The 23,543-nt window shown below is 35.9% G+C and overlaps 1 protein-coding gene across 13 annotated transcripts in view; it reads right to left on the reverse strand.

Annotated features, from left to right (window-relative positions):
- The window catches only part of LOC149552117 (uncharacterized), a 124,629-nt gene that overhangs the window by 77,405 nt on the left and 23,681 nt on the right, over positions 1 to 23,543 (reverse strand). For 9 of the 13 annotated variants that reach the window (XM_089787598.1, XM_089787597.1, XM_089787596.1 and 6 more), the window contains 3 exons: positions 11,958 to 12,508; positions 5,659 to 5,696; positions 5,482 to 5,561 (listed from right to left, as the gene is read on the reverse strand). In XM_089787598.1, the coding sequence (XP_089643724.1) occupies positions 5,482 to 5,561; positions 5,659 to 5,696; positions 11,958 to 12,508 (669 nt within the window). The remainder of the gene's footprint in view (positions 1 to 5,481; positions 5,562 to 5,658; positions 5,697 to 11,957; positions 12,509 to 23,543) is intronic. The other 4 variants (XM_089787602.1, XM_089787601.1, XM_089787594.1 and 1 more) reach the window with 1 other exon arrangement.

The following is a 23,543-nucleotide window of genomic DNA, read 5'->3' on the forward strand; positions in this document are numbered from 1 at the left end:
CATCCCACAATGACGTGGTCAAGGTCCTTAGGGTGATATTATCACAATATTACAGGGCCAATAACATAACATGTAGCAGGCCACTAGAAAGGTAAAGGGGCTTTGCTTACAATGACGGTCAAACCTATAATAGAAAAATGGGTCATCATTAGACTTAGGGGATTATACTTAGGGAATTAAAGGAAGGGGTAAACTTGACATTAAACATAACACATTAGGAAATAATGTGGCCCTTCCTTACGATGAAACAACCCTTAACTTTATAAAACAAAAAGTGGCAACAAAACATAAGGAACTTAGGGTTTAGACAAAACAAAGACTTTAAATGAATAAAACCCTAAACCTAGAAATAGTGGCAGAAAGCAAGAAACATAGAATAGAGATCAAGTTTCATCAAGAAGACTCAAAAATTTTGCAAGGTAGTTTGAAGCACTAGCACAATCAATAAAGAGAAACTCATAACTTCACCAAAGACCGATTGTTCAAAACACTTGCAAATGATGGCACGTGTTTAAATGCCTCCCACAATGATGGAAAACTACCAAAATTCCGAGTGCTAAGTTCTGAAATTCCTCATGCCATCTCCCAAGAAACCTTGCAAAATGATACGGCTTTGGAAAGAAATTTGTGCTAATTTTGTTGGAAGTTGTCATTGATGTCACAAGTGAAGTTTAAGTCGTCAATGCTGAAGGAATGCCGTTGATGCCAAAGTATTGATGATTGACAAAAATTGTCATTGAGGTCAAAGTATTGATGATTGGCAATAATTGGCATTAAAATCAAAGGAGTATGAAAAAAATTTATAATAGGCAAAGGCCACTAACCGCAGTCCAGAGGTTAATCCAAATTTGTTTTAAATTTCATTCAAGGCAAGTTTATTAATGTCTTTGGAATGGCATTTAGTTTATGCAAGATAGCCAACCACCTTTTCTTTTGCATATAATTACCCAAGTTAATATAAATATAATTGCCCAATTTCTTTCAGTGATATGGAGGAGTAATCTAATTCATGGAGCAGCTGTTAACTTTAAAGGCAGCGAACATGTTAAGGCAGTGAGTGTGATTAGCTAACAAAGGATGTCTCCCTTGAAGAATTGCCTCTCTATATGAATGGGATGCTTCTCTTCATAATTATAAGACCATGCAATGGCATACATAGAAGATGAATGGAAAATAAAAGAAGATTTGCAACAAAGATTATTCAAATCTAAGAAGATATAAGATTAATTTGAAGATAACTAAAAGAAATTTCAAAAGCAAAAATCAACATAAAGGCATCATAACCAAAAGGTGACGTAGTTTCAAAAGGTTGCCTCTATTCAACAGATGACTCTCTTCATGGAGACACAAAAGGATACATAGATATAAGGTGACAGTGAAATGGAGAAAAGTGAATGTGGAGTGATAAGATATATCATATATACAGTAGCAGATTGTGATGAAAATAAAATGTAAATGAATATCACAATATTTAAAGATAGATAGAAATTTCAAAGGCAAGCGATTAGTATTTGGAAGTTTGCTATCAAAGAATATAACCATTCTCTTTCCTAAGAGTTGTATCTTTTTCCTAAGAGTTGCATCTTTTTCATGAGACCTAGAGATATAAGATGTGGGTAATAGTGTGTGAGGGATATATGCAGATATCGAAGAGAGAGATATACAGATATAGAAGAAAGAAGCGAATCAAATATTTGGTAAAGACTAGTCAAGAGACATGTTGAAGTAGTATGACCATTGAAGGATTAATAAAAATAAAATAAGAGATGTGGCAGGAGAAAAATATATATATCATTCAAACACAATCAGATTAATTGATGAACAGAAGCAATTAGTATGTGAAAAGAAGAGTTATGTTTTTTAAGATGGAAGGAGATGTCTTTAAATATAACTGTCTATGTTAAGAAGATAAGGAGAGAGAATTATGAGAGAGAGAGAGAGAGAGAGAGAATGTGCGGGTGGAATATGAGTTATATTATCAATATATCAGCAGAACCAAGCGTATGAAGACCAAAACTTCAAGAGGATATTTGCAGAAGTTATGAAGGAATTGTGAGGAGTGCTAGACTGAATTTAAAGGCAGACATTATATCAGGTCTGTTGGCAATATTGTAGCATATTTGTAAACAAGCTTATAGCAAAATTGTGAGTAGTTATTGCAAGAAGTTGGAGGCCATCATTTTTAGGAGAAATTGTTGTCTCTCACTATGTTGGTGCTTAGTTGTGGGGTTTGGTGCCTCTAGTAAGTTGGTGCCTATGAACTGAGGGGATTGGTGTGAATTGGTGCCTACAAAGTTGTGAGAGGAATTTATACATAAGACATTGTGTTGGTGGGTTCTCACATAAGAGTTTCCAAATTAATCCCATGTTCTCATTGTGTTGCATAATTGCTACATCTGATGTTGTTGTTATTGTGCAATTAATATGCTTATGGTATTGAGTTGGAAGAAGTAAAAGATCATTCTTAAACTCAACTAGATCAGGAGCCCAATACCTAAATAAAGAGACCATCCAGAATGATATGGAAACTCATCTAATGAAGGTGTCAAAGATGTGGAGACAACAACTGTAGAGCCACTATCATCAAAGAGTATGTCTAAATTCTCTGTGCCATTGATATCCAATAAGTGGGGCTCCAAACTATGATAGATGTTTCATTAAGGTAGATCAAGAAGAGCAGCATGAATCTGCTTCAAAGATTCTTATTAAGCCCATGATGAAGCAGCAAGCAATGGAGGAATGTTCAACTATGGATGAGTTATCACTTGGAGGATCTATAAAAATCAGTATCAGCTGCATTTGAAATATTCACTAAGGAACAACCACCCAAAGTCAAAATGTCCATGCAATTATCAAATGGTCCAAGTGGTGAAAGGGTGTTCTATGTACTCAATATGATACAAGATATCTTGAAAAATTTTAGATAGATTATTCTATAGACCATCTTCTTCTTGTTTCCCCATTCCCAATTTTATGAAGTGTCTCTAAACTCAAGAACAAGTCCAAGGAGATGGGGCAAGAGATCTTGCACCATGCAATGATTCATTATCCCCTATTTCCTTGACAAATAGTTCTCTTAATTTATAGAATTGTGGAACTGGAAACCATTACCCACAAAGAAAACCCCTAGAAATAGCTCAATTACTTCTAGGAAGTTTCTTTAAACAACACAATTATTAGATCCCTCGTTGCAACTCAATTAATACACCCCCTTAATAAAATAAGACTTGTCAATTTTCAACTGGTGTCAGTACAATTGCAACTTGCAAAAAATTACAAAGTGGATTTGATTTCAATGTTTCAACCATCACAAATGCTTGAAATAGGATAAATAACATTGTCACACAGCCTTAGGGGACGGTGAAATGGGGAGATAAGTTTCCACAACGGCGAGAACAGAGGGGCCTTAATTTGGGGACGGTGGTGGTGGGGGAGAGGGAGGTTTTATTTACTATACATATGGCACTTAAATGGTAGTTATGAAAAGATGTATTGTAATATAAGATATAAAGATGTAAAAGAGTAAATACTTGAACATTGCATTGAATCGGAATATTGAACATTGAACATAAATAGTCGAATCAAAAAATAGTCAACACTGGGACGTCCCCCATCCTCGGTGGAGGTAGCAGAATCTAGTGGTGTCCCTAGGGATGGAGGGATAGACTTCCCAAGTCCCTTTTGCGTCCCCGTCTCTGAGACATGGAGCAAAAAGGGGGGGACACGTCTCAATGTTACTATGATAAATACATAAAGTACAATTTTGAAAAAGAATCAAATGAAACCAACAACACCATTCTAATGTATACATAATATATTCATTTTTAAAAACTGGCATCTAAAAAAAAGCTAATATGTCCTTTAACTAAGCCTAAAAAGTTCATAAAACACAAACTATTGTCACCTATGAGAATCTGCAAAGTTCAAACAAATTGTGCATCAAAATCAGAATATAGTTTCACCATGATAGAATTTATGAAACAGCCCAAATTAAAAAATTTCACTAGAAAAGGATATAGTCCACCCAAATATCGCCCTTGGAAGATTGGTTGAAAAAAAACTCCAATTTTTGTAGGGACAAAATTACAGGGAAGAACTTATTCAAATCAGCACAACGTCACTACTTTAGCAAAACTACAAATACCTTTGGAAGTCCGCTAACAATGGAGATCCATCTAAGAACAACAACCAATTTGGAGTAAACTTTAGCGAAAAATAGGTTGTCTCTTAACTTCGAGCTGCTATCAAATTTAGTAGTCATCAAAATAATTCCCATATTGAGGTCTACGCAATAGATTGCCATGTGAGCTACGAAAAGGGTACCAACTAATCGTAATGTGATACCAAGTAGCCTAATCAATAGGGGTCCCATGAGTGTAAATGTTTGTGTCCCTATGGGGATTGTCAAAGGATCTCATTGCTGATAGTGGTGCAACACCACCTTTAGTAGCTATACATGAAAGGTTACCCATAGTTGGTGGTAAGCCTACTACTATGCCACAAAGGATTCCACTTCGACCACTCTGAAACAATGGTAGTCCTGAATCCCCAATATAAAATCCCATGAGATGACATACAAGGTAGGTTATGCACTAAAAGAACCCCACCTATTAAATTCAACAAAATAAAAGGGGTGTAGATTGTACCGAAAACACCGAAAATTATTAAGCCTTAATAAAAGAAAAGTATAAGTGTCCTATATATCATACCTACAAATCTAATTTAGTCTTAATATTAGATTACATTATATTGACGACGTCAACTGTGTATATTACAATTACAAATATGTGTATGTTCTACTCCCTAGTACTGCTTGCAACTACATAAATTGAGAAGGATTCAAACAATATAAATGGTGATTCCTTGAAGATTAAGAATATAGTTTCTGTCAGTATCGGAAACTAACAATTGAACCAATACTCATTCATTCCCAAACTAGTGTGATCTCTTGTTATTCCTCACTAGGGAACTTTAGAGGCTACTTTTAAACTCCTTGTCAAAGAGACCAATGTAGAAAGGACCAAGTAATATGAACTCAATAGGTAACTAAGATCTCAAATACTTCAAAACTTTGTATCTTTTTCTCAATTTAGAGAGATCAATGATTAATTATTGAACTCAATCAGAAATAATGACAAGGCACTCTAGGATTTTTCCCAAGGGATCATACATTAACTAGTAATGCAAACTTGAAGTTTCATTTCTCATGACATCCTCAGCAAAGAATTATACAGCAAGACTGCATCAATTTCATTTTAAATGAGATAGAAGCTAATGGATTAATTATGCTGATTCAAGACACTGTAACTTTTACTTGAATCGATTTCATTTGTCTTCTAGTGTGAAAGAGAAATTCTCATATAATTCCAATGATAAGAAAATCATTGGTAGGGTGGTTGACAAAACTAATGTTGGTAGCAGTAGGAACCAATATAACAAGAAGCCTCTTCCATCAAGCTAAATTTCTCAATTTATACATACCAACAGAACTCTCATCTGCAGTCGATTTGAAGCTAATTTTTATGCCTGTTGTCTCTTCTATTTTCTGCTGCACTTTCCCCCTGAACCAAAAGGTGGCACAACACTCCTTCAGAATTCAGCATGTGAATACTAGAGACTAAGGTATACTTTAAGCAACAACAAAAAAAATTAAAATACCCTTTTCCTTTCACAAAGCGCAACAAAGCAGCATCAACCTACAGAAAACAATGATGAACGTGTCACAAAAAAAATATGATAAGAATTTTATTTTCTGAAAATGAAAATGAAACCATAATTTTAAGAAGCGTAAATTGTAAGTCTGTTGTAAATTAATGATGCCTTACAACAAAATTTAACAGTGAAACAACAAGAACTAGGATGACAGACAAGAGAATCACACATTTCAAAATAAAATTGTATTAAAAAAAGCAGTAAAAGTAACATTGTTTTGTTCTCTGAACAAACAAGAGCCAGATTTCTCCCAAAGTCAAGAAAGCTAGCAAGAACAGATACAGACACGCTTGAACAAACCTTTCATTCACTCAAAGTTCAAAACAATGCATGAGTTGGAACTGCATACATTAGTTATTTAATATGGTTACATCTAAGATAACAAACCTTCTTGCAATGACCCTAAATATTACCACCCTGAGAAAAGTGAGTCATTATTCCCTACTCAACCAGTGCAGGAAAGTTTCAAACCATACACAGAATAATCCAAATGGAGAAATGAAAAACATTGAACGAATTGGAACTCAATTCTAACTTTATTATGACATAATCGTTATGTTTCATATATATTTTTAATTTTATTGGAGTATAATTATTCTCGCATCCAAATGCAGAACCTATTAAGGTCTGACTAATTCAATCTGTGCATTGATAGTCCCGAATGACCTGATTAAGTACATGCAAATATAGAATATACACCCTTAATGTTTTCTGAAATACATCAACTAAAAGTGAGATGCAAATCAACTTCCTTTCCACTTTCTGATAACCTAGATCCCAGAAAGGACAAGGTGAAAGCACACTGTGTTCCAGATTACAATTAACAGAAAGCAAACTGCTGGAAGGAAAGCATCAGGTGACAAACTCGCCAGAATCACCTATTCAATGGGATGCATATACATTGCTGGAGAATTATAATGCATCTTCCATTTGTCTGGTGGTAGGTGAGCAGCACACCCACATTGCAATAATAGAGCTTATACAAATCGAAAGTAAATGGCAAGCTTATGGGCGCATCCACTATTAGTGGGGAAGCTTATGGGCATTTCCACTAAGAACAAATCACTTAACAAAATCACTGTTATTATTGGTATATAAGTTTTTACTTCAAAAAAAAAATCAAATATGATGAGCTCAAGTGGTAAATCATCAAGGCTTCCATAATGGAGAACCATGCTCAAATCCTTTTGGGAGACACATTCCAATGTTAAGCATGTAGAAATGTTGAATGTTGAATCAGACAAAATTACCATATCCAATACTGGGCATAGCATACCACAAGTAATTAGAACAGCTGTAAGTCCTTGATGAATTTGATGGAAACGTCATACCAAACATGTGAAGAACCCAACCAGTTCAACCCTGCTGCTGTACTTCTTTTTTTTGTGTGATCTTTCAGAATTAGACAGAAGTTGCAGAATGAGGTTTCTGCTAAGTTACCGGATTCGTGCATATACCCCCGGATCCGGATTTGGGTCCAAATCCGTGCATGGATCCGTGAGGATCCACAGGCAGGATTACCAATCCTGCCCAGATCCGCGCGAATCTGCGGCAGGGCCCAATAAAACATGAAAAAAAGTGGGCCCAAGTTGGTTTTTTTATGTTTTTTTTTTTCCTAAAGGCCCTAAACCTAAAAACGACCCTCTAAGTCACAATGCAAGTTCATTTACTCTCTATTTTGCTCTCTCATACTTGCTAGTTTGTAATAAAGTGCTTGGATTCGAAAGAGATCGGTTGTGGAGCTCCAAATACCTTGCAAGAAGTGTTTAAGGTATGCATTTCAACCATATTCTTGAGTTCTTTCATAGATTATTGATTTATTTTTAGTTTTCTAAATTTTCAAGGTTTTGTGTAAGTGTGAAGCATGGTTTTCTTTCATTTATATTTTCTAGATTGCAAGAATAGCACGATGAGTAGTCAAGGCTCAATGGGTGAGGGTGGGGCTGCATCACCAAACTTCAAAATTGATAAGGGGTCTCCTTGATGGAGACACAAAACAAGAGTCGCACAATGCCCTGGGGGTGGGGCATACATATGGAAATATAATTATTGCAACATACAACATAGAAGCTCCTATTCCCGAGTGAAACTACATTTTTTGGGCCCTGCGGGTGAAGGAATTAACATGTGTCAAGGTAGTGATAAGAAGGGATTACCAGCTGCACAAATAGCAGCATTAGCAAAAGAGCAAGATGATGCTGATAGAGCAATTGCAAAAGCAAAACGTGGTGCTCCCAAAAGAACAAATACACCAACACCATCATCCGATCAAACAAACACAAGAACACATCCTTTTTTGCCTATTCCAACTACAAATGATAAAGATGAAGACCCATCTCCACTCACCCGCAAGAGAGGCCTACTAGATAGGGCATTCCAAAATGAAAAGAGAGACATTGCTGATCACAAAATTGGACGTTGTTTAATTGCAAATGGTGTTTCATTTAATTTTGTGAGATCACCTTATTTTAGGGAGATGGTGGAAGCAATAAATGATGCACCCCATGGTTACAAACCGCCTAGTTATGAGAAGTTGCGCACTAACATATTACATGATGAGAGGAAACATGTAGAGGCTCAACTTCAACCAATAAGATATTTTTGGGTTAAATCGGGTGTGTCTATTATTTCGGATGGGTGGATAGATTGTAGAAACCGTCCATTGATCAATGTTATTGTTGTATGCCCTAAGGGGGGCAATGTTCTTGAAGGCAGTTGATTGTGAAGAGAAAGTGAAAGATGCAGAATTTATTTCACGCATTCTCATTGATGCCATAGTGTCAATGGGTCCTGATAATGTTGTCCAAGTGGTCATGGACAATGCAAAAGTTTGCAAGGCTGCAAGGATAATTGTAGAGTCTAGATATGATCATATCTTTTGGACACCATGCACCATCCACTCTCTCAATTTAGTGATAAATGCAATTGGCACCAAAATAGATTGGGTGAAAAGGATATATAAGGAAGCTGAAGAGATTCAAATGTTTGTGACAAATCACCACATGTCACAAGCAATTTTTAGGAGTTTCTCGGACTTGGAGTTATTGAAGATAAATTTGTATATTTAATATATAATTGAATATTATTGGATTCCATAATTTTTGTTGTTGTTTACATTAACATGTTTTAATTTTTAAATGTATTACTAATTTGAGTTTAACATGTTCTTAGGTTGCTGAAACCCACTTTGCCTCTCACATAATCATCTTGAGACGACTTGTGAAGGTAAAAGAAGCATTGAAACATATGGTCATTAGCCCCCAATGGGGCGTTTGGAAGAATTCCAATACAACAAGGGCCTTAAATGTGAGAAGAATGATACTAGATGAGGATTGGTGGGGTTTTGTGAGTTATGTGTTGGAAATCACCGATCCAATAATGGCAATGCTTCGCTTCGCAGACAGTGATGAGCCATGCCTTGGGGATATTTATGATTCCATGGATGGTATGCTGGAAAAAATTAAATTAGTAAGTTTTACGCTCTTTTACAACAATTTTTTATTTGAGAGATATCTAGATTCTAAAGTTTAAATTGAAATATTCACTAATTATAATTATTATTCATATTTCATATCCTAGGTCATACAAAGGAGGGAGAATGATCCTGAGGACACCCTTTACAAGAAGGTGGAAGAAACCGTTCATCATCGATGGAACAAGATGACCACACCTTTGCACCTCCTTGCATATGCTCTATCCCCGAGGTACTGTAGTTCTTATCAAATGCTTGTGCTTATTTTATCCAATGTTTGTGCAATTGATATTTGATAGTGTTCAATTGTCTTTTGTTATCCCCAGGTACTATAGTGCAGATGTACTTCGCCTTCCAGGTAGAGTGCCACCATTTAAAGATGCAGAGGATGCAAATGGGTATAAGAGGACACTAGCTAAAATATTCCAAGATTTAGAGATTGGGGCAATTGTGAGGAGTGAATTTGTTGCCTTCAACTCAAGTGAGGATTTCCACCCTATTGCCATAGCAGACCGAAGTAGGATGGGTGCCATCAAATGGTGGTACCTTCATGGGCAAGCCTTCATGTACCTCCAACCTCTTGCCATAAAGGTCCTATCCCAAGTAAGTTTGTATAATTAAGCTTAAGGTTAACACTCTCATTCCTTGAATTTATTATTTAATTTATTTATCTTGATTGTTGTATTGATAATTTTTAATTTCTCTTTAGGTTGCCAGCTCTTCTACAGTTGAGCGGAATTGGAGTACTTACTCCTTTATCCACTCAGTCAAACGCAACCGGGTGGCTCCAAAAAAATTAGAAGACCTTGCGTTCATTCACAACAATTTGCGCTTGTTGTCACGGAAGGATCTTAAGTACAAGAAGGGGCCTAAAAAGCTTTGGGATGTAGCACCCGAGACTCCTGATTTAGATATGACCATCCGGGATCTTGCTAGGTCCACTTTGATTGATGTGGATGATGAGGAGGATGATTATGAGTTAACAATCCCCTCTAATACTAGTGGTTTGGGTTCCTCTACTGATACAGATGCAACACTTGCAGCTCATCAGTACCCCTCTGATGCGAATTTTCTCAGAAATCCATTTGATGATTAAATCAAAAACTTTAGTCTTGACTCCTGACTCTTTTATGAGTAAATCATGTTACAAACTTTAAATTTAATGATCTATATTTTGAATGTTACAAACTTTCACTTTCAGTAATTCAATGTGAATGTGTTGATTTTCTTTATAATCATGAAAATAGATTAATTATCAATGTCATTGATCAACTATACTAGATTCATAGATGCATACTAGAATCATAGATTCATACTATGAAATGATTTAGTTTTAGAATTATGTATATTTCTCTTATTTTTTAGTATATATAATGCATATATATATATGCACGAATCCTCCATGAATCATAATTGGAGGGAAAAAAAATCCCAAATCCACAGATCCAATTCACGTGCTTGAATCGGATTCATGTCACAAATCGGCAACTAAGGGTTTTTGTTTTGGAATTCAGTTAGAGTTGTCCAAACAATAATAAGCTGAGATTCAAATACAATAATTGAAACCTGAGAAAAAAACAATTAAAGCTTGTTTCCAACATACCCGTGTCCAGAGCCTAAATTTATTGAAGCAATAAATCAAAGTGCCGGAAATTACAAATCTAAATTAATACCAGCAAACACACATGTTCAAATCTGCTCGTATTCAAACAGCAGGACGCCCAAAGAGTGGTAGACGACATCAAGGAAATGAGTAGCTGCACGTTGGGAAAGAGACCTCGAACTACAGTAAAAAAATAACAGAACTAACTGAATGAGGAACCACAGCAAAAATCCACCCCATAGAAACCCAGATCTCCAATAAAACAGTTCCAATTTAAACTCTAAAATGAAGCCAACCAACTGCAACAATTCGTTTGATCTTTCACAACCTCAGAGTCACTGTACTCCTGCAGAGTATGCATTCCCAGGAAGACTCCAAACCCTAACTGCCATAGCCAGGATGAAAGAATGATGGCTAAACATTAAGTGTTCAAAAAATAATGCCTTTTCCAAAAGCAAAAACAACCCATATAGAGCTGGCGTCCACCTTAATTAGGGTTGGAAAACCTTTCTCACCCTAACTTCCCTTTTCCACTTAGGCGCCCAACTTAGTAGACATTATTTTCAAGTTATAAAAATTAAAATGACTTAACAAATCATTTTATTTTAATTTATTAAAGAGACTATAGTTGCCTGCAACAACTTTCTAAAAATTCATAACTCCCTCAAAACAACTTGGTAATTGTATCTGTCAGAAACGGAGGTCTCAATGAGCCCACCCGGTGAATCCAGGACTAAGTCAAAAAAATTCACTTGGTCCCAAAAAAATAGGAAACCCTAAAAAGTTGCCTGGGACTAAACAAAAGGTCTCGCTTTTACTCCCCCTGGCCTAGAGTGGGAACATCACAAAACAACACTCCAAAAGAGGAATTCACCAATCACAAAAAATATTTTGAGCAAAAGATAGATCATGAAAGCAAGAACTCAGTGGAATTCAGAAAAGATCTACTGGCCAGATGTTAGCCTTTGATATAAATGACATAAACAAAACCAAAGTACCAAATAAAACTTGCACTTCATTTCGTCTATGCAAGGTTGTGTAATAGTGCATTTTTGTAGAGCATAGACAAAAAGATTATTTGAAGATTTTTAATAATTGAAAAGTGAATTTAAAAGATACATGCATTTGCAATCGTGGGTGTATGGGGTAGTAGCTTCTCCAAGATCTCACCTTAATTGTGCTTGAGAGCCTCGAAGTCTCAGCAGACTCTTCTGCAGCTGTGCAGTTTTGCGAAATTGTGGATTCTAAGTCATCTATTTTCTGCTTCTTATTCTCTACACAAACTCCATGATGGTCTAGGGTATTTATCTCCATAGTCACACTCCCGTGGCTTTCCTGTTCACTTTTTACTGGAACTTCAGAGTGGGCAAGAGACTCCCTCTCTCCAATGTTGGAAGTATCTTCAAGATTAGTGAGGATAATTGGCTCTACAGGTGAACTCTCTTGATTTGGTATAATGCATTTCACCGAATCTTCAGATTTTATATGTTTCACTGCAATAAATGATTTTATAGGTTTAGTATTTGAGCATATATCAGCAACTGCTTCACTCTTAGTCTCAAGATCTTGGCTTGAATTTTTGACATCTAAAATGCTAGCAGTGTTACTATCTGACGGTTTTCTGTTGTCATTTACAACCACCCAATGTTTAGCATTTGTCACTGAACTGTTCTCCCTCTGTGTTATTTTGATATGGGCATTGGTATCCTCATTCCTTTTTCCTGCAGAAGCATTAACCAGGTGAGCAATCCTTGACAATCAGGAATCATAACAACAGAAACTACCTCATACAATTTGAACATCAACTTTATCTAATAAATTTAAATACTCAACACACTTTTTTCATTGTTCAGCAGAGCTTTCTCATAATATAGTAGACCTTAAAAATAAAAACCTTCTCATCAAAATATCATGCACAACTAAACAATGTTGCTTCTGTGCATTTCCTTTCCCCACAATTCCAATCTAATATCAAATACTTATGGCCAGATTAAGCAATAACCTCTTTTCTGTTGAGATTTCACTGTTCACTAGGTCACATACTCTACCTCTGCTAGAAGACAATGATTTCTAAAACCTTTTACCCTTGATCCCAATAGTATCCCAATCTATAAAGATAATAGTCAAAATGAGATTAAAGACAGTTCAGAACCATGACAAGGAAGAGAATCATACAAGATTAGGGGTCTTAGTCCAAAGAACGTTTGATAATGCCAATATGCCCGTGAAAGATATTTACAGCAAAAAAAAAATGCAGATAAATAATTATAGAGGACATTTTGATCAAGCACCTACTGAGATGCCTCTAAACGTACCATAACATGTGGAATGTTAGTGTGTAACCATGTTCACATTATAGATTGGACAACCATGTCAACTCATAATTAATATCAAGAGAAAAACAAGCTGTAGACACTAAAAAATAGTCCACACCAATCATTCCTATTTTTAACATGTCTTCTATATTGCGCATTTCATCTTCATCGTTTGTCAATATTGTGTCATTTCTTCTATTAATTAAATAAAGATAATTATTTCATTAATTACTAATTTTTTTCCCTCTAATCTGTCAATGTCATATCAATTTGTCTCCAATCACTGTTCTGATTAAATAATTTCAACAATTATTCAATCTTTGTCCTAGGGCAAATGACCTTTTAATTTGTCCAGCCCTAATGTCATCCTTTGGTAAATAAATATATTATTTATTTATTTATTTACCTCCTTTCCCCTTTTCCCACAATTAAATAAAGTAATGGAATTATTTATTTAATTCTCTAATTTTCCAAATATGGGAGAATTAATAATTTGTAATTGTTAAATTCAACTCTAATTTCTAATTCAGCTTATCTCCTTTTCATGCTTAATTGGTCTCCACTTTTAACTCTTACTAATTTCCTTTCTCACTTAATTTTTAACTCCTTCCATTTGTCCTCCACTTAAATTAGTCCTTCCAAATAACATTTTTTGATGAAAATAACTATTCTAATATTTATTTTTATTTAACTATTTCTATTTCTATGAAAATAACAGTTTTTGATGAAAATAACTATTTCTATATCATCATCCACTTGGAAATGCAATTTTCAATTTAACATCACAAAAATTGTCCTCTCATTTAATCTCAACTATCAATTTTCATGAAGCTTAAATTCATCTTGGCCATCCAATCTTATCGGTCCATTGTCATGAGTCTTGACCATCTAATCTATCCCAATTTCCCAACCTTTTTATAAATTAGACTCTCATTTCTTCATTTTCTTGAACCACAATTTCGAGTATTCTACTATCATTCTATCATTTTGCTTTCATGTTATAGGTGCACTTTGTCACAAAGAAAGCAATATATTATATTTTGGAGAAGAAAAAGAAGTCTTTGGAGCCAATATTGAGGGGGTGTCATTGTTTTAGTTTTATGCTTTTATGCACTCTTTCTTGATATCTCTAATGGTTTAATTAGGATTTCCAGCCGGCTTCGTGCCTCAAAGGTCGGATCCGAATTCGGATCTGATCCGGATCCTAATCCAGGCGTGGATCTGTGAGGATCCGGGCAGGATCCTTGATCCTGCTTGTGGATATGTCAAGATCCGCAACATGAGGGTAGGATCCTCGATCTTGCCTGTGGATCTGTTAGGATCCACAGCTCACAGATCTTGACAGATACACAAGTAGGATCGAGGATCCTGCCCAGATCCTCATGGATCCACGACGCAGTGCAAGGACCTAGTGCAGATCCACGCGAATCCACGGCACAACAAGAGTAAAAAAATAAAATATGTTGGGGCCATTTGCAAATTTTTTTGGTTTTTTTCTGGTCTAAACCCTAAAAATGTCCCTTTTATTCATTTGCTCTCTATTTTTCTCTCATAATTGCTAGTTTGAAGTAAAGTGCTTGGATTCGAAGGAGATCGGTTGAGGAGTTGCAAATACATTGGAAAAAGTGTTTAAGGTATGCATTTCAACCATTTTCTTTAGTTCCTCCATAGATTATTGATTTATTTCTAGTTTTTCAAATTTTCAAGTTTTTGTAAAAGTGTTGAAGCATGGCTTTCTTTCATTTGTTTCTAGATTGCAAGAATAGAACAATGAGTAGTCAAGGCTCAGTGGGTGGGGCTGGATCACCAAAATTCAAAATTGATAAGGGATCTCCTTTATGGAGACACACAACAAGAATCACACAATGTTTTGGGGGTGGGTGATACATATGGAAATGTAATTATTGCATTGTACAATATAGAAGCTCCTATTCCCAAGTGAAAATAAATTTTTTGGGCCCTACAGGTAAAGGAATTAACATGTGTGAGGGTAGTGGGGGAGATAAGAAGAGATTACCAGCTACACAAATAGCAGCATTAGCAAAAGAGCAAGAAGATGTTGATAGAGCAATTGCAAAAGGAAAACATAGTGCTTCCAAAAGAACAAATACACCAACACCACTTTCCAATCAAACAAGCACAAGAACACATCCTTTTTTGCCTATGCCATCTACAAATAATGAAGTTGCAAACCCATTTCCACTCACCCGCAAGAGAGGCCCACTAGATAGGGCATTCCAAAAAGAATTGAGAGATATTGCTGATCACAGAGTTGGACATTGTTTAATTGCAAATGGTGTTTCATTCAATTTAGTGAGATCACCTTATAAGAGGGAGATGGTGCAAGCAATAAATGAAGCACCCCATGGTTACAAAGCACCTGGTTATGAAAAGTTGCGCACTACCATATTAAATAATGAGAGCAGAAATGTAGAGGTTGAGCTTCAACCAATAAGAGATTCTTGGGTTCAATCGGGTGTGTCTATTATTTCGGATGGGTGGAAAGACGGTAGACCGTCCATTGATCAATGTTATTGTTGTATGCCTTGAGGGGGCAATGTTCTTTAAGGCAATTGATTGTGAAGGGCAAGTGAAAGATTCAAAATTTATTTCTCACATTCTCATTGATGCCATAAAGTTTGGTCCTGATAATGTTGTCCAAGTGGTCATGGACAATGCGAAAGTTTGCACGGCTGCAAGGATAATTGTAGAGTCTAGATATGATCATATCTTTTGGACACCATGCACCATCCACTCTCTCGATTTGGTGATGAAATCAATTGGCACCCAAATAGATTGGGTGAAAAAGATATATGAGGAGGCTAAAGAGATTCAAATGTTTGTGACAAATCACCACATGTCACGAGCAGTTTTTAAGAGTTTCTCGGACTTGGAATTATTGAAGGTAAATTTGTAAATTTAAAATTTAATTTATATATTATTGGATTCCATGAATTTTTTTTGGTTGTTTACATTAACATGTTTTAAAATTTAAATGTATTACTAACTTGACTTTAACATGTTCTTAGGTTGTTGAAACCCACTTTTCCTCACACACAATCATCTTGAGACAACTTGTGAAGGTAAAGGAAGCATTGAAATGGATGGTCATTAGCCCCCAATGGGGCATTTGAAAGAATTCCAATACAGCAAGGGCCATAAATGTGAGAAGAATGGATACTAGATGAGGATTGGTGGGGTCTTGTGACTTATGTGTTGGAATTCACCAATCCAATCATGGCAAATGCTTCACCTTGCAGACAGTGATGAGCCATGCCTTGGGGATATTTACGATTCCATGGACACTATGTTGAAAAAGATTAAAATGGTAAGTTCTACATTCTTTTACAATTGTTTATTCTAGAGATATCTAGATTCTAAAGTTTAAATTGACATAATTACTAGATATAATTATTATTCATATCCCATATCCTAGGTCATACAAAGGAGCGAGAAAGATCCTTGGGACACCTTTTACAAAAAGGTGGAAGCGATTGCTCATCATCGATGGAACAAGATGACCACACCTTTGCACCTCCTCACATATGCTCTATCCCCGAGGTACTATAGTGCTTATAAAATGTTTGTGATTATGTTATCCAACATTTGTGCTATTGATAGTTGATAATGTTCAATTGTATTATGTTATTCCCAGGTACTATAGTGCAGATGTACTTCGCCTTCCAGGTAGAGTGGCACCATTTAGAGATGCTGAGATTGCAAAAAGGTATTAAGAGGGCACTAGCTAAAATATTCCAAGATCCAAAAATTGGGGCAATTGTGAGGAATGAATTTGCTACCTTCATCTGAGGAAATGATTTTCACCCTCTTGCTATAGCGGGCCAACGTAGGATGGATGTCATTAAATGGTGGTACTTTCATGGGCAAGACTTCATGTACCTCCAACCTCTTGCCATAAAGATCCTATCCCAAGTCAGTTTGTAAATTTAACACCTAAAGTTAATTTCTTAAACTTAAAGTTAACACTCTCAATTCCTTGAATTTATCTTGATTGTTGTATTGATATTCTTTTAATTTCTCTCTAGGTTGCCAGCTCTTTTGCAACTGAGCGGAATTGGAGTACTTACTCCTTTATCCACTCAATCAAACACAATAGGTTGGCTGCAAAAAAAGCAAACGACCTTGTGTTCATTTCACAACAATTTGCGCTTGTCACAGAAGGATCCTAAAGACAAGAAGAGGCCTGAAAAGCTTTGGGATGTAGCACCCGAGACTCCTAATTCAGGTATGACCATCCAAGATCTTGCTAGATCCACTTTGGTTGATGTGGATGATGAGAAGGAGGATTATGAGTTCACAATCCCCTCTAGTACTAGTGGAGCTGGTTTGGGTCCCTCTGGTGATGTAGATATGGCACTTGCAGCTCATCAGTACCTCTTTGATGCGGACTTTCTTGAAAATCCATTTGATGATTGAAATCAAAAACTTTAGTCTTGACTCTTGACTCTTTTATGAGTGAATCATGCTACAAACTTTAAGTTTAATCATCTATATTTTGAGTATTACAAACTTTCAATAACTCAATGTGAATGTGTTGATTTTCTTTATAATCGTGAAAATAGATCAATTATCAACTATACTAGATTCATAGATGCATGCTAGAATCATAGATTCATAATATGAAATAATTTAGTTTTAGAATTATGTTTATTTCTCTTATTTTTTCATATATATAATGCATATATATACACAACTCATAATTGGGGAAAAAAAATCCCAAATCCACGGATCCGATTCACGTGCCTGAATCGGATTTGTTTCATGAATTGGCAACTAAGGGATTTTGCATGTGCTTTAAGTTTTTTTGTTGACTTATTTCATGCATTTTACCTGATAACCCTAATTCCTAGTCGACACTAACATAACAGATCAGAAAGAGAAATAAAAGATGTAGGATGTAATCTTCAGAAGCAGACTATCCTACATGAATATCTCAAGCTGATATCACTGGCCTTTTCTCTGGCCAAGAAAGTCATCAATACACTAGCAAGAGAGTTTTGGCAAGTCCATGATGCAGGTTTACCACAAGTACTCAGCAAGTCTACTGCACAGACTTATCACACAGTCAGCATTGCAAGCGAGGGGGATGCAAACAGTCATACCATTGGCCATGCAGACAGAAACCTGTTCTTATAATGCTGCTCTGTTGACATCTGAACTGCTACTTATTACTCTGTATTTCCTGTTGCTAGCTGTTTCTACTATCTTTTCCCCACTCAGTTGATTGTCTAGTGTGTTGGCTGTACCAATACTACTTCTGAATTTGTAATCTGATCCTTGTATTTTATTTTCCATTTTCTCCATTTTCCAATCCTGCTGCAGAGCATATTTAAATGGATCTAAGCATCTTGACTGCTATCTTGACATTGTAAGAAAAAAAAGTTTCGAGCTCCTATGCCAAAGGAGTAATGTCCATTCTCAGGTTCCAATAACTTCTCAGAAAGCCTGTGTTAATGAAAATATGATCCTTAATCATCCTTGAAGAATCTAAATAATCTTTAACCGATTTCAGAAATTTTATGGTTCCCTAGAGAAATAGAATTCTGGGGAAAAACATGAACTCGCTTATAATACATGAACAGGTTGATGACTCCAGATATTTCACTCAAGTCCCACATAAAACCTTGTCTAGTTCAAGACTTTCTCCTGAAGATGATGGCCATGGCTGGAAGAAACACTAGGAAAAAACCTGTAGTTTTTGTTGCAGGCATCTTTAACAACTCATCCTGAAAAATTGAGATTTTGACAAATCCACCCAAGAAACTCAATGTGGGTGGTCAAGGTCAGCCACAGGTCTCAAGACCAGTAGATTCATTGTAACAATTTCTTCAAGAGTACCACTTTGGCACAGTTGTGAAGATTGGCTTTGCAGCTGCAAATTGCATTTTGTATTCATCAACCATGATATTCCATGAGGTGCCACTTCATTTGGTTCAGTGTCAAGCATTTCAATGCCTCGGCAAATGTTTATACATTGCCCAAAGCTCCCACCTTGCAACTATCAAACAGCTTGCTCCCTCATGCTTTTACATTTGCTTGAGGGATTAAATCAAACAATTTAATGTTGCATATGAATTTGGCATAACATTTGCAATGCCAATATTTGACAAAACTTATTTTAATGTAACCATTATGAAAATATCCAGCAATCATTACATTCCATGAAATAACAAAACAATTCATTTGCCTTGGCATTGCATCACATTTATATATGCCAGTAGAACATTCCCAATTTCAATCTTTACTAAACATTCTTTTTTTCATGCTTCAACAGATAGCCACGTATTGCTTTTATAACTCATTTTGGCCTTAGATGCAGGTCAAGGGAAATTATAAAAACTACATTATTCAGAAGTGATGAAAGTCACAGGTTGTTAAAAACCAAATGTGTGCTAGCATTGACGGGGGTTAGAAATTTATGAAAAAGAGCATGCTAGCATTGACAGAGGTTAGAAATCCATAAAAAACTGCATGTTTCAATCTCAACTACTAATTTTCTAACAAGCTTTACTTTCCCAAAAGGTTAGAAGTTGACATAAAGTGCACAGTCAAGGATAAATTTTCAACTTACTAAAAAGCATTACTTTCCCATGAGGTTAGAAATTTACCTAAAGGTGTATAGTCAAGGCTCAATTTCTAAGCTTCACAAAAACCTTAGTTTTCCAAAAGTTAGAATTATTACACTAATAGATAAACGTCTATTATTAGTTAATGCTAATCTATTTGTATTCTACTGTAAATATTAGATGTTCTAATATTTAGTCAGCTGTAGTTATCTGCTAGCTTTTTTAGCTTTCTTTTAGCTAAAATAGAATATTTCTATTCTTTATGATTGTTTCCTAAGGAAACATCATTTTATTCTTTTGTATGTATAGACCTCTCGGTCTCTATTAATAACAAGCAAGTATTTTACCAATTACTTCGTAATATGGTATCAGAGCCAAAACTTCAAAAAAAAATTGAAAATTTTATAATTTCTTTTGAAATTATTCGCTAAGATTTTTTAAAATTATTTTTGAGATTTTTCTCTAAAGCCCTTCTAGGGTTTTCGTTTTTTTGAGAAATTCTTCAAAATCCCTAGGCTCGAGCTAGGGTTTTTCTGCAACTGCCATTCATCTTCCAGTATTTTTTTTTTTTTTGCTGGCATCAGATCTACACCCAATCACTGCATTTTTCTGCAAATACGCCATTCTTTTTGGGTTTCTTGCAGCTAGGGCTGTTTTTGCTCAAAACCCTAATTTTTTTGTACCGGAGATTCTTGGTGGGTTTTTTGAGAGCTCAAGTGGGTTGTCGTCTGTTTTTTCTAGGTACCTCAATTTTTGTGCCTCAATTTTCAAGCCAGCAGACCTAGAAACCGACAACATATTCTTTCTAGATTTTTCGAGCTCTCTTTTGGGTCATCCTTCAAATTTTTTGCGTCTTCCATTTTTTGCCTCAAAGAACGAGCCTTCACAGCTTTTCACGTTTTTTGTTGAAAAATGTGCCATGGCATCTTTAATAAACATTCTGCTCAAGAACAACTCAAAATTCAATGGTCAAAATTATGGCACTTGGAATCAGCAGATCATAGCAATTTTTGAATATCAGAATACCGATCAAATTGTTCTAGGTGTTACACAACATCCAACTGCCCCTAGTACTAATCAGGATACATGGGATCCAAATAATCAAGAGGCGGTGATGCTTCTCAAATTATTTGTAGTTGATGATCAGCTCTCTCGGATTCCTTCCAGCAAGACAGCTGCAGAAATATAGGCACATCTCAAAGGTCTTCATGAGACTTCTGACAAAAGCAGAGCTTTCTTCTTGAAGAACACTATGTTTTCTATTATCATGGATGAGCGAACCTCGCCCCAAGCTCACCTGAATATGATTCAGGAAATCCGTGATCAATTGCTTGCCATCGGTCACAAGATGGAGGAAGAGGACATTGTGGTTATCACTCTTCAGAGTTTACCAAAGTCCTACGAGCATTTCCATGAGACTCTCAACATCACGTCTTCTAGTGTTGATCTAAAGTTCACTGATCTCTGCACACTTTTGCTTCAGCAAGCTCGGTGGAAACAACAGTTCGGTAGTAGCTCCACCTCCACCTCCACAGAGCAAGCCTTTGCTACTAAATCCTTTCAGAAGGATAAAGGCAAGTTTCAGCAATCGTCTCAGCAAAAGTCCTCTTCTCCAACTTCAGACGGCTCCTAGAAGAACATTCAATGCAACTATTGCCACAAGTTTGGGCACATGAAGGTTGAATGTCGGAAACGCTTAGTTGCACAATCTAAGCAATCAGGTTCGCAGCCCAAAGCGAACAGTATAGAGCACACTGAGCAGACAGAATGTCCTTCATGCCTTCATGGCTAAAAGACCTACAAATCACGTGAAGTCATCTGCCTGGTACATTGATTCGGGTGCGTCTTGTCACTTCACCCACTGTAGAGACTGGTTCACTAACTACCAACCTTACACAGATTATGTTATTTTTGGTGGTGGAGAAGAGTACACTGTTGTTGGCAAAGGCAACATTCAAATACAATCTGCTAGGAGAAATCTCATTTTCTTCAATGTGTACTATGTTCCAAGGATGGAACTAAATCTACTCTCAATCAGTCTGTTGTTGTGATATTCTCCACAGCTAGATGTCACTTTTAGTTCACATCAGTGTACCATCACTGATAAGGCGACTCAGTCTATTGTTGTAGTGGGTCTTGAGGATCATGATCTTTTTAGACTTACTGATTCTAGTGATTCTCGGGACTTAGCTATGGCTTCTTGTAATGTCCCCTTTTTGGGATATTAGAAAATTTAAAGACATTCATATAATATTAAAATTGACTATGAAAGTGTGGATTAAAATTATAAAAGGTCAATTTAGTATTATAAAGTGGGCTAAAAGTGACAAGGAGGGATAAGACAAAAAGACGGGAAGGGAGTCAAAGAGTCATAGCTTTGGGGATTAAAAAGGTAAGAGACTCATTCATTCGGGTATGCTTGGTTTATGATTCAAATTTCAGTTTCTCTCTTGCGAGAGTTATTTGGAAAGCTTCATCTTTCATCCAGCATGAGGACGTAGCCCCTCATGCTAGTAGATAGTGGACGCAAACCCATTGTCTGTGCAAACATCACATCAGGCATCTCGTGTGTGCTTACAAGTTCTTTCTTTAGTACACCAATCTAGCTGTAAAACTGTGTTTAAGATTGGATTTTGAATGCTAGTTATTGTATTGTTAAGGTATAATACAATAACATATTTTAAGGTACTTTATAAGAATTTATTGGTTTATATTGTTGGTTTGTCATGCATCTTCATATGTTTATGTTTGGAATATTATTTTGAGAAAAAAATCGGGTAAATATCTATTGGGGATATTTCAGTGGTATCAAAGCTAAAAGTCCTGCCATCCTATGAAATTTATTCAAGGAAAAAAAAATAACAGAAGAGTTTTCTTCAGAGACAATTTGCAAAAAATATTTTGATGAAATATATTAATGCTTATATGGAGGTAAGCCTTCGTGACAACCTAAGCTTTGCGGAATTCATACTTGCAGTAAAACAATTTTGGCATGAGAAGGCTGACGATAAAATTTATTATCAAACGAGATCATAGTTTTGGCATACATCATTTAATTTGTCTAGGGTGACCCTAATTTTGAGCCAACAATTAAGTTTATTGTTTAGAGGCCATGAACTTTTATAAAATTGTATAATTGCGGATGCTATTTGATATTATCAGGTAGTAGAGTAAAGGTTTTAAGGTGGATCCGATGAATATATAATGGAATATTGTGCCATGAGTTTGTTTCTAAAGCTCAGCTAATTAGGGATGCGATATTTTCTAATGTGTTGTGGTAATACAACCAATGTTTGTTTAAAGGGATTTTGGTATGGTTATGGTCACAATATTTAAAGCCCAACATTCATATTGGCAAAGCAATTGGGAGTAAAATATTAACAAGGAAACATTTGAAAATCCATCTATCATGGGAGAAGATAGATATTTGGATACTCTATAGTTTCTACAGAGTCCTCTGAGAACAGTTCATCTTCTCGTCTGTGCGTTCTTCTTGTCTGTGCAGTCATAATTAGTAGTGTTTGAATAATTTATAAAGAGGGAGTCCATTCATCTATGTGTATCGGCAATAAGTTGTTTCGGCAAACTCGAGCAAACTAGAGACGATATCAGTAACATGAGTTGGAATTCACATTTATTGATTGTGCCACTGGTCGACCTGAAGAACCAATTCAAACTTTCACATTCCCGTGAAGTTTCTTCCTTGGAAGACGACTAGGTCATTACAAGGATACAAGCAGCCATTTGAAGTTTTTCGGAAATAGTACAATATAATTTCCCATGGTTAGATTGCTTGGGGCTATTAAACTGGATAGCAAAGAGGAATCGAATAATCGATGAAGTGTGGTAAAGAA

The sequence above is a fragment of the Cupressus sempervirens genome, chromosome 6, assembly GCF_028749045.1.
Source record: "Cupressus sempervirens isolate cs-2001-9-10 chromosome 6, ASM2874904v1, whole genome shotgun sequence".
NCBI classification, from domain to species: Eukaryota; Viridiplantae; Streptophyta; class Pinopsida; order Cupressales; family Cupressaceae; genus Cupressus; species Cupressus sempervirens.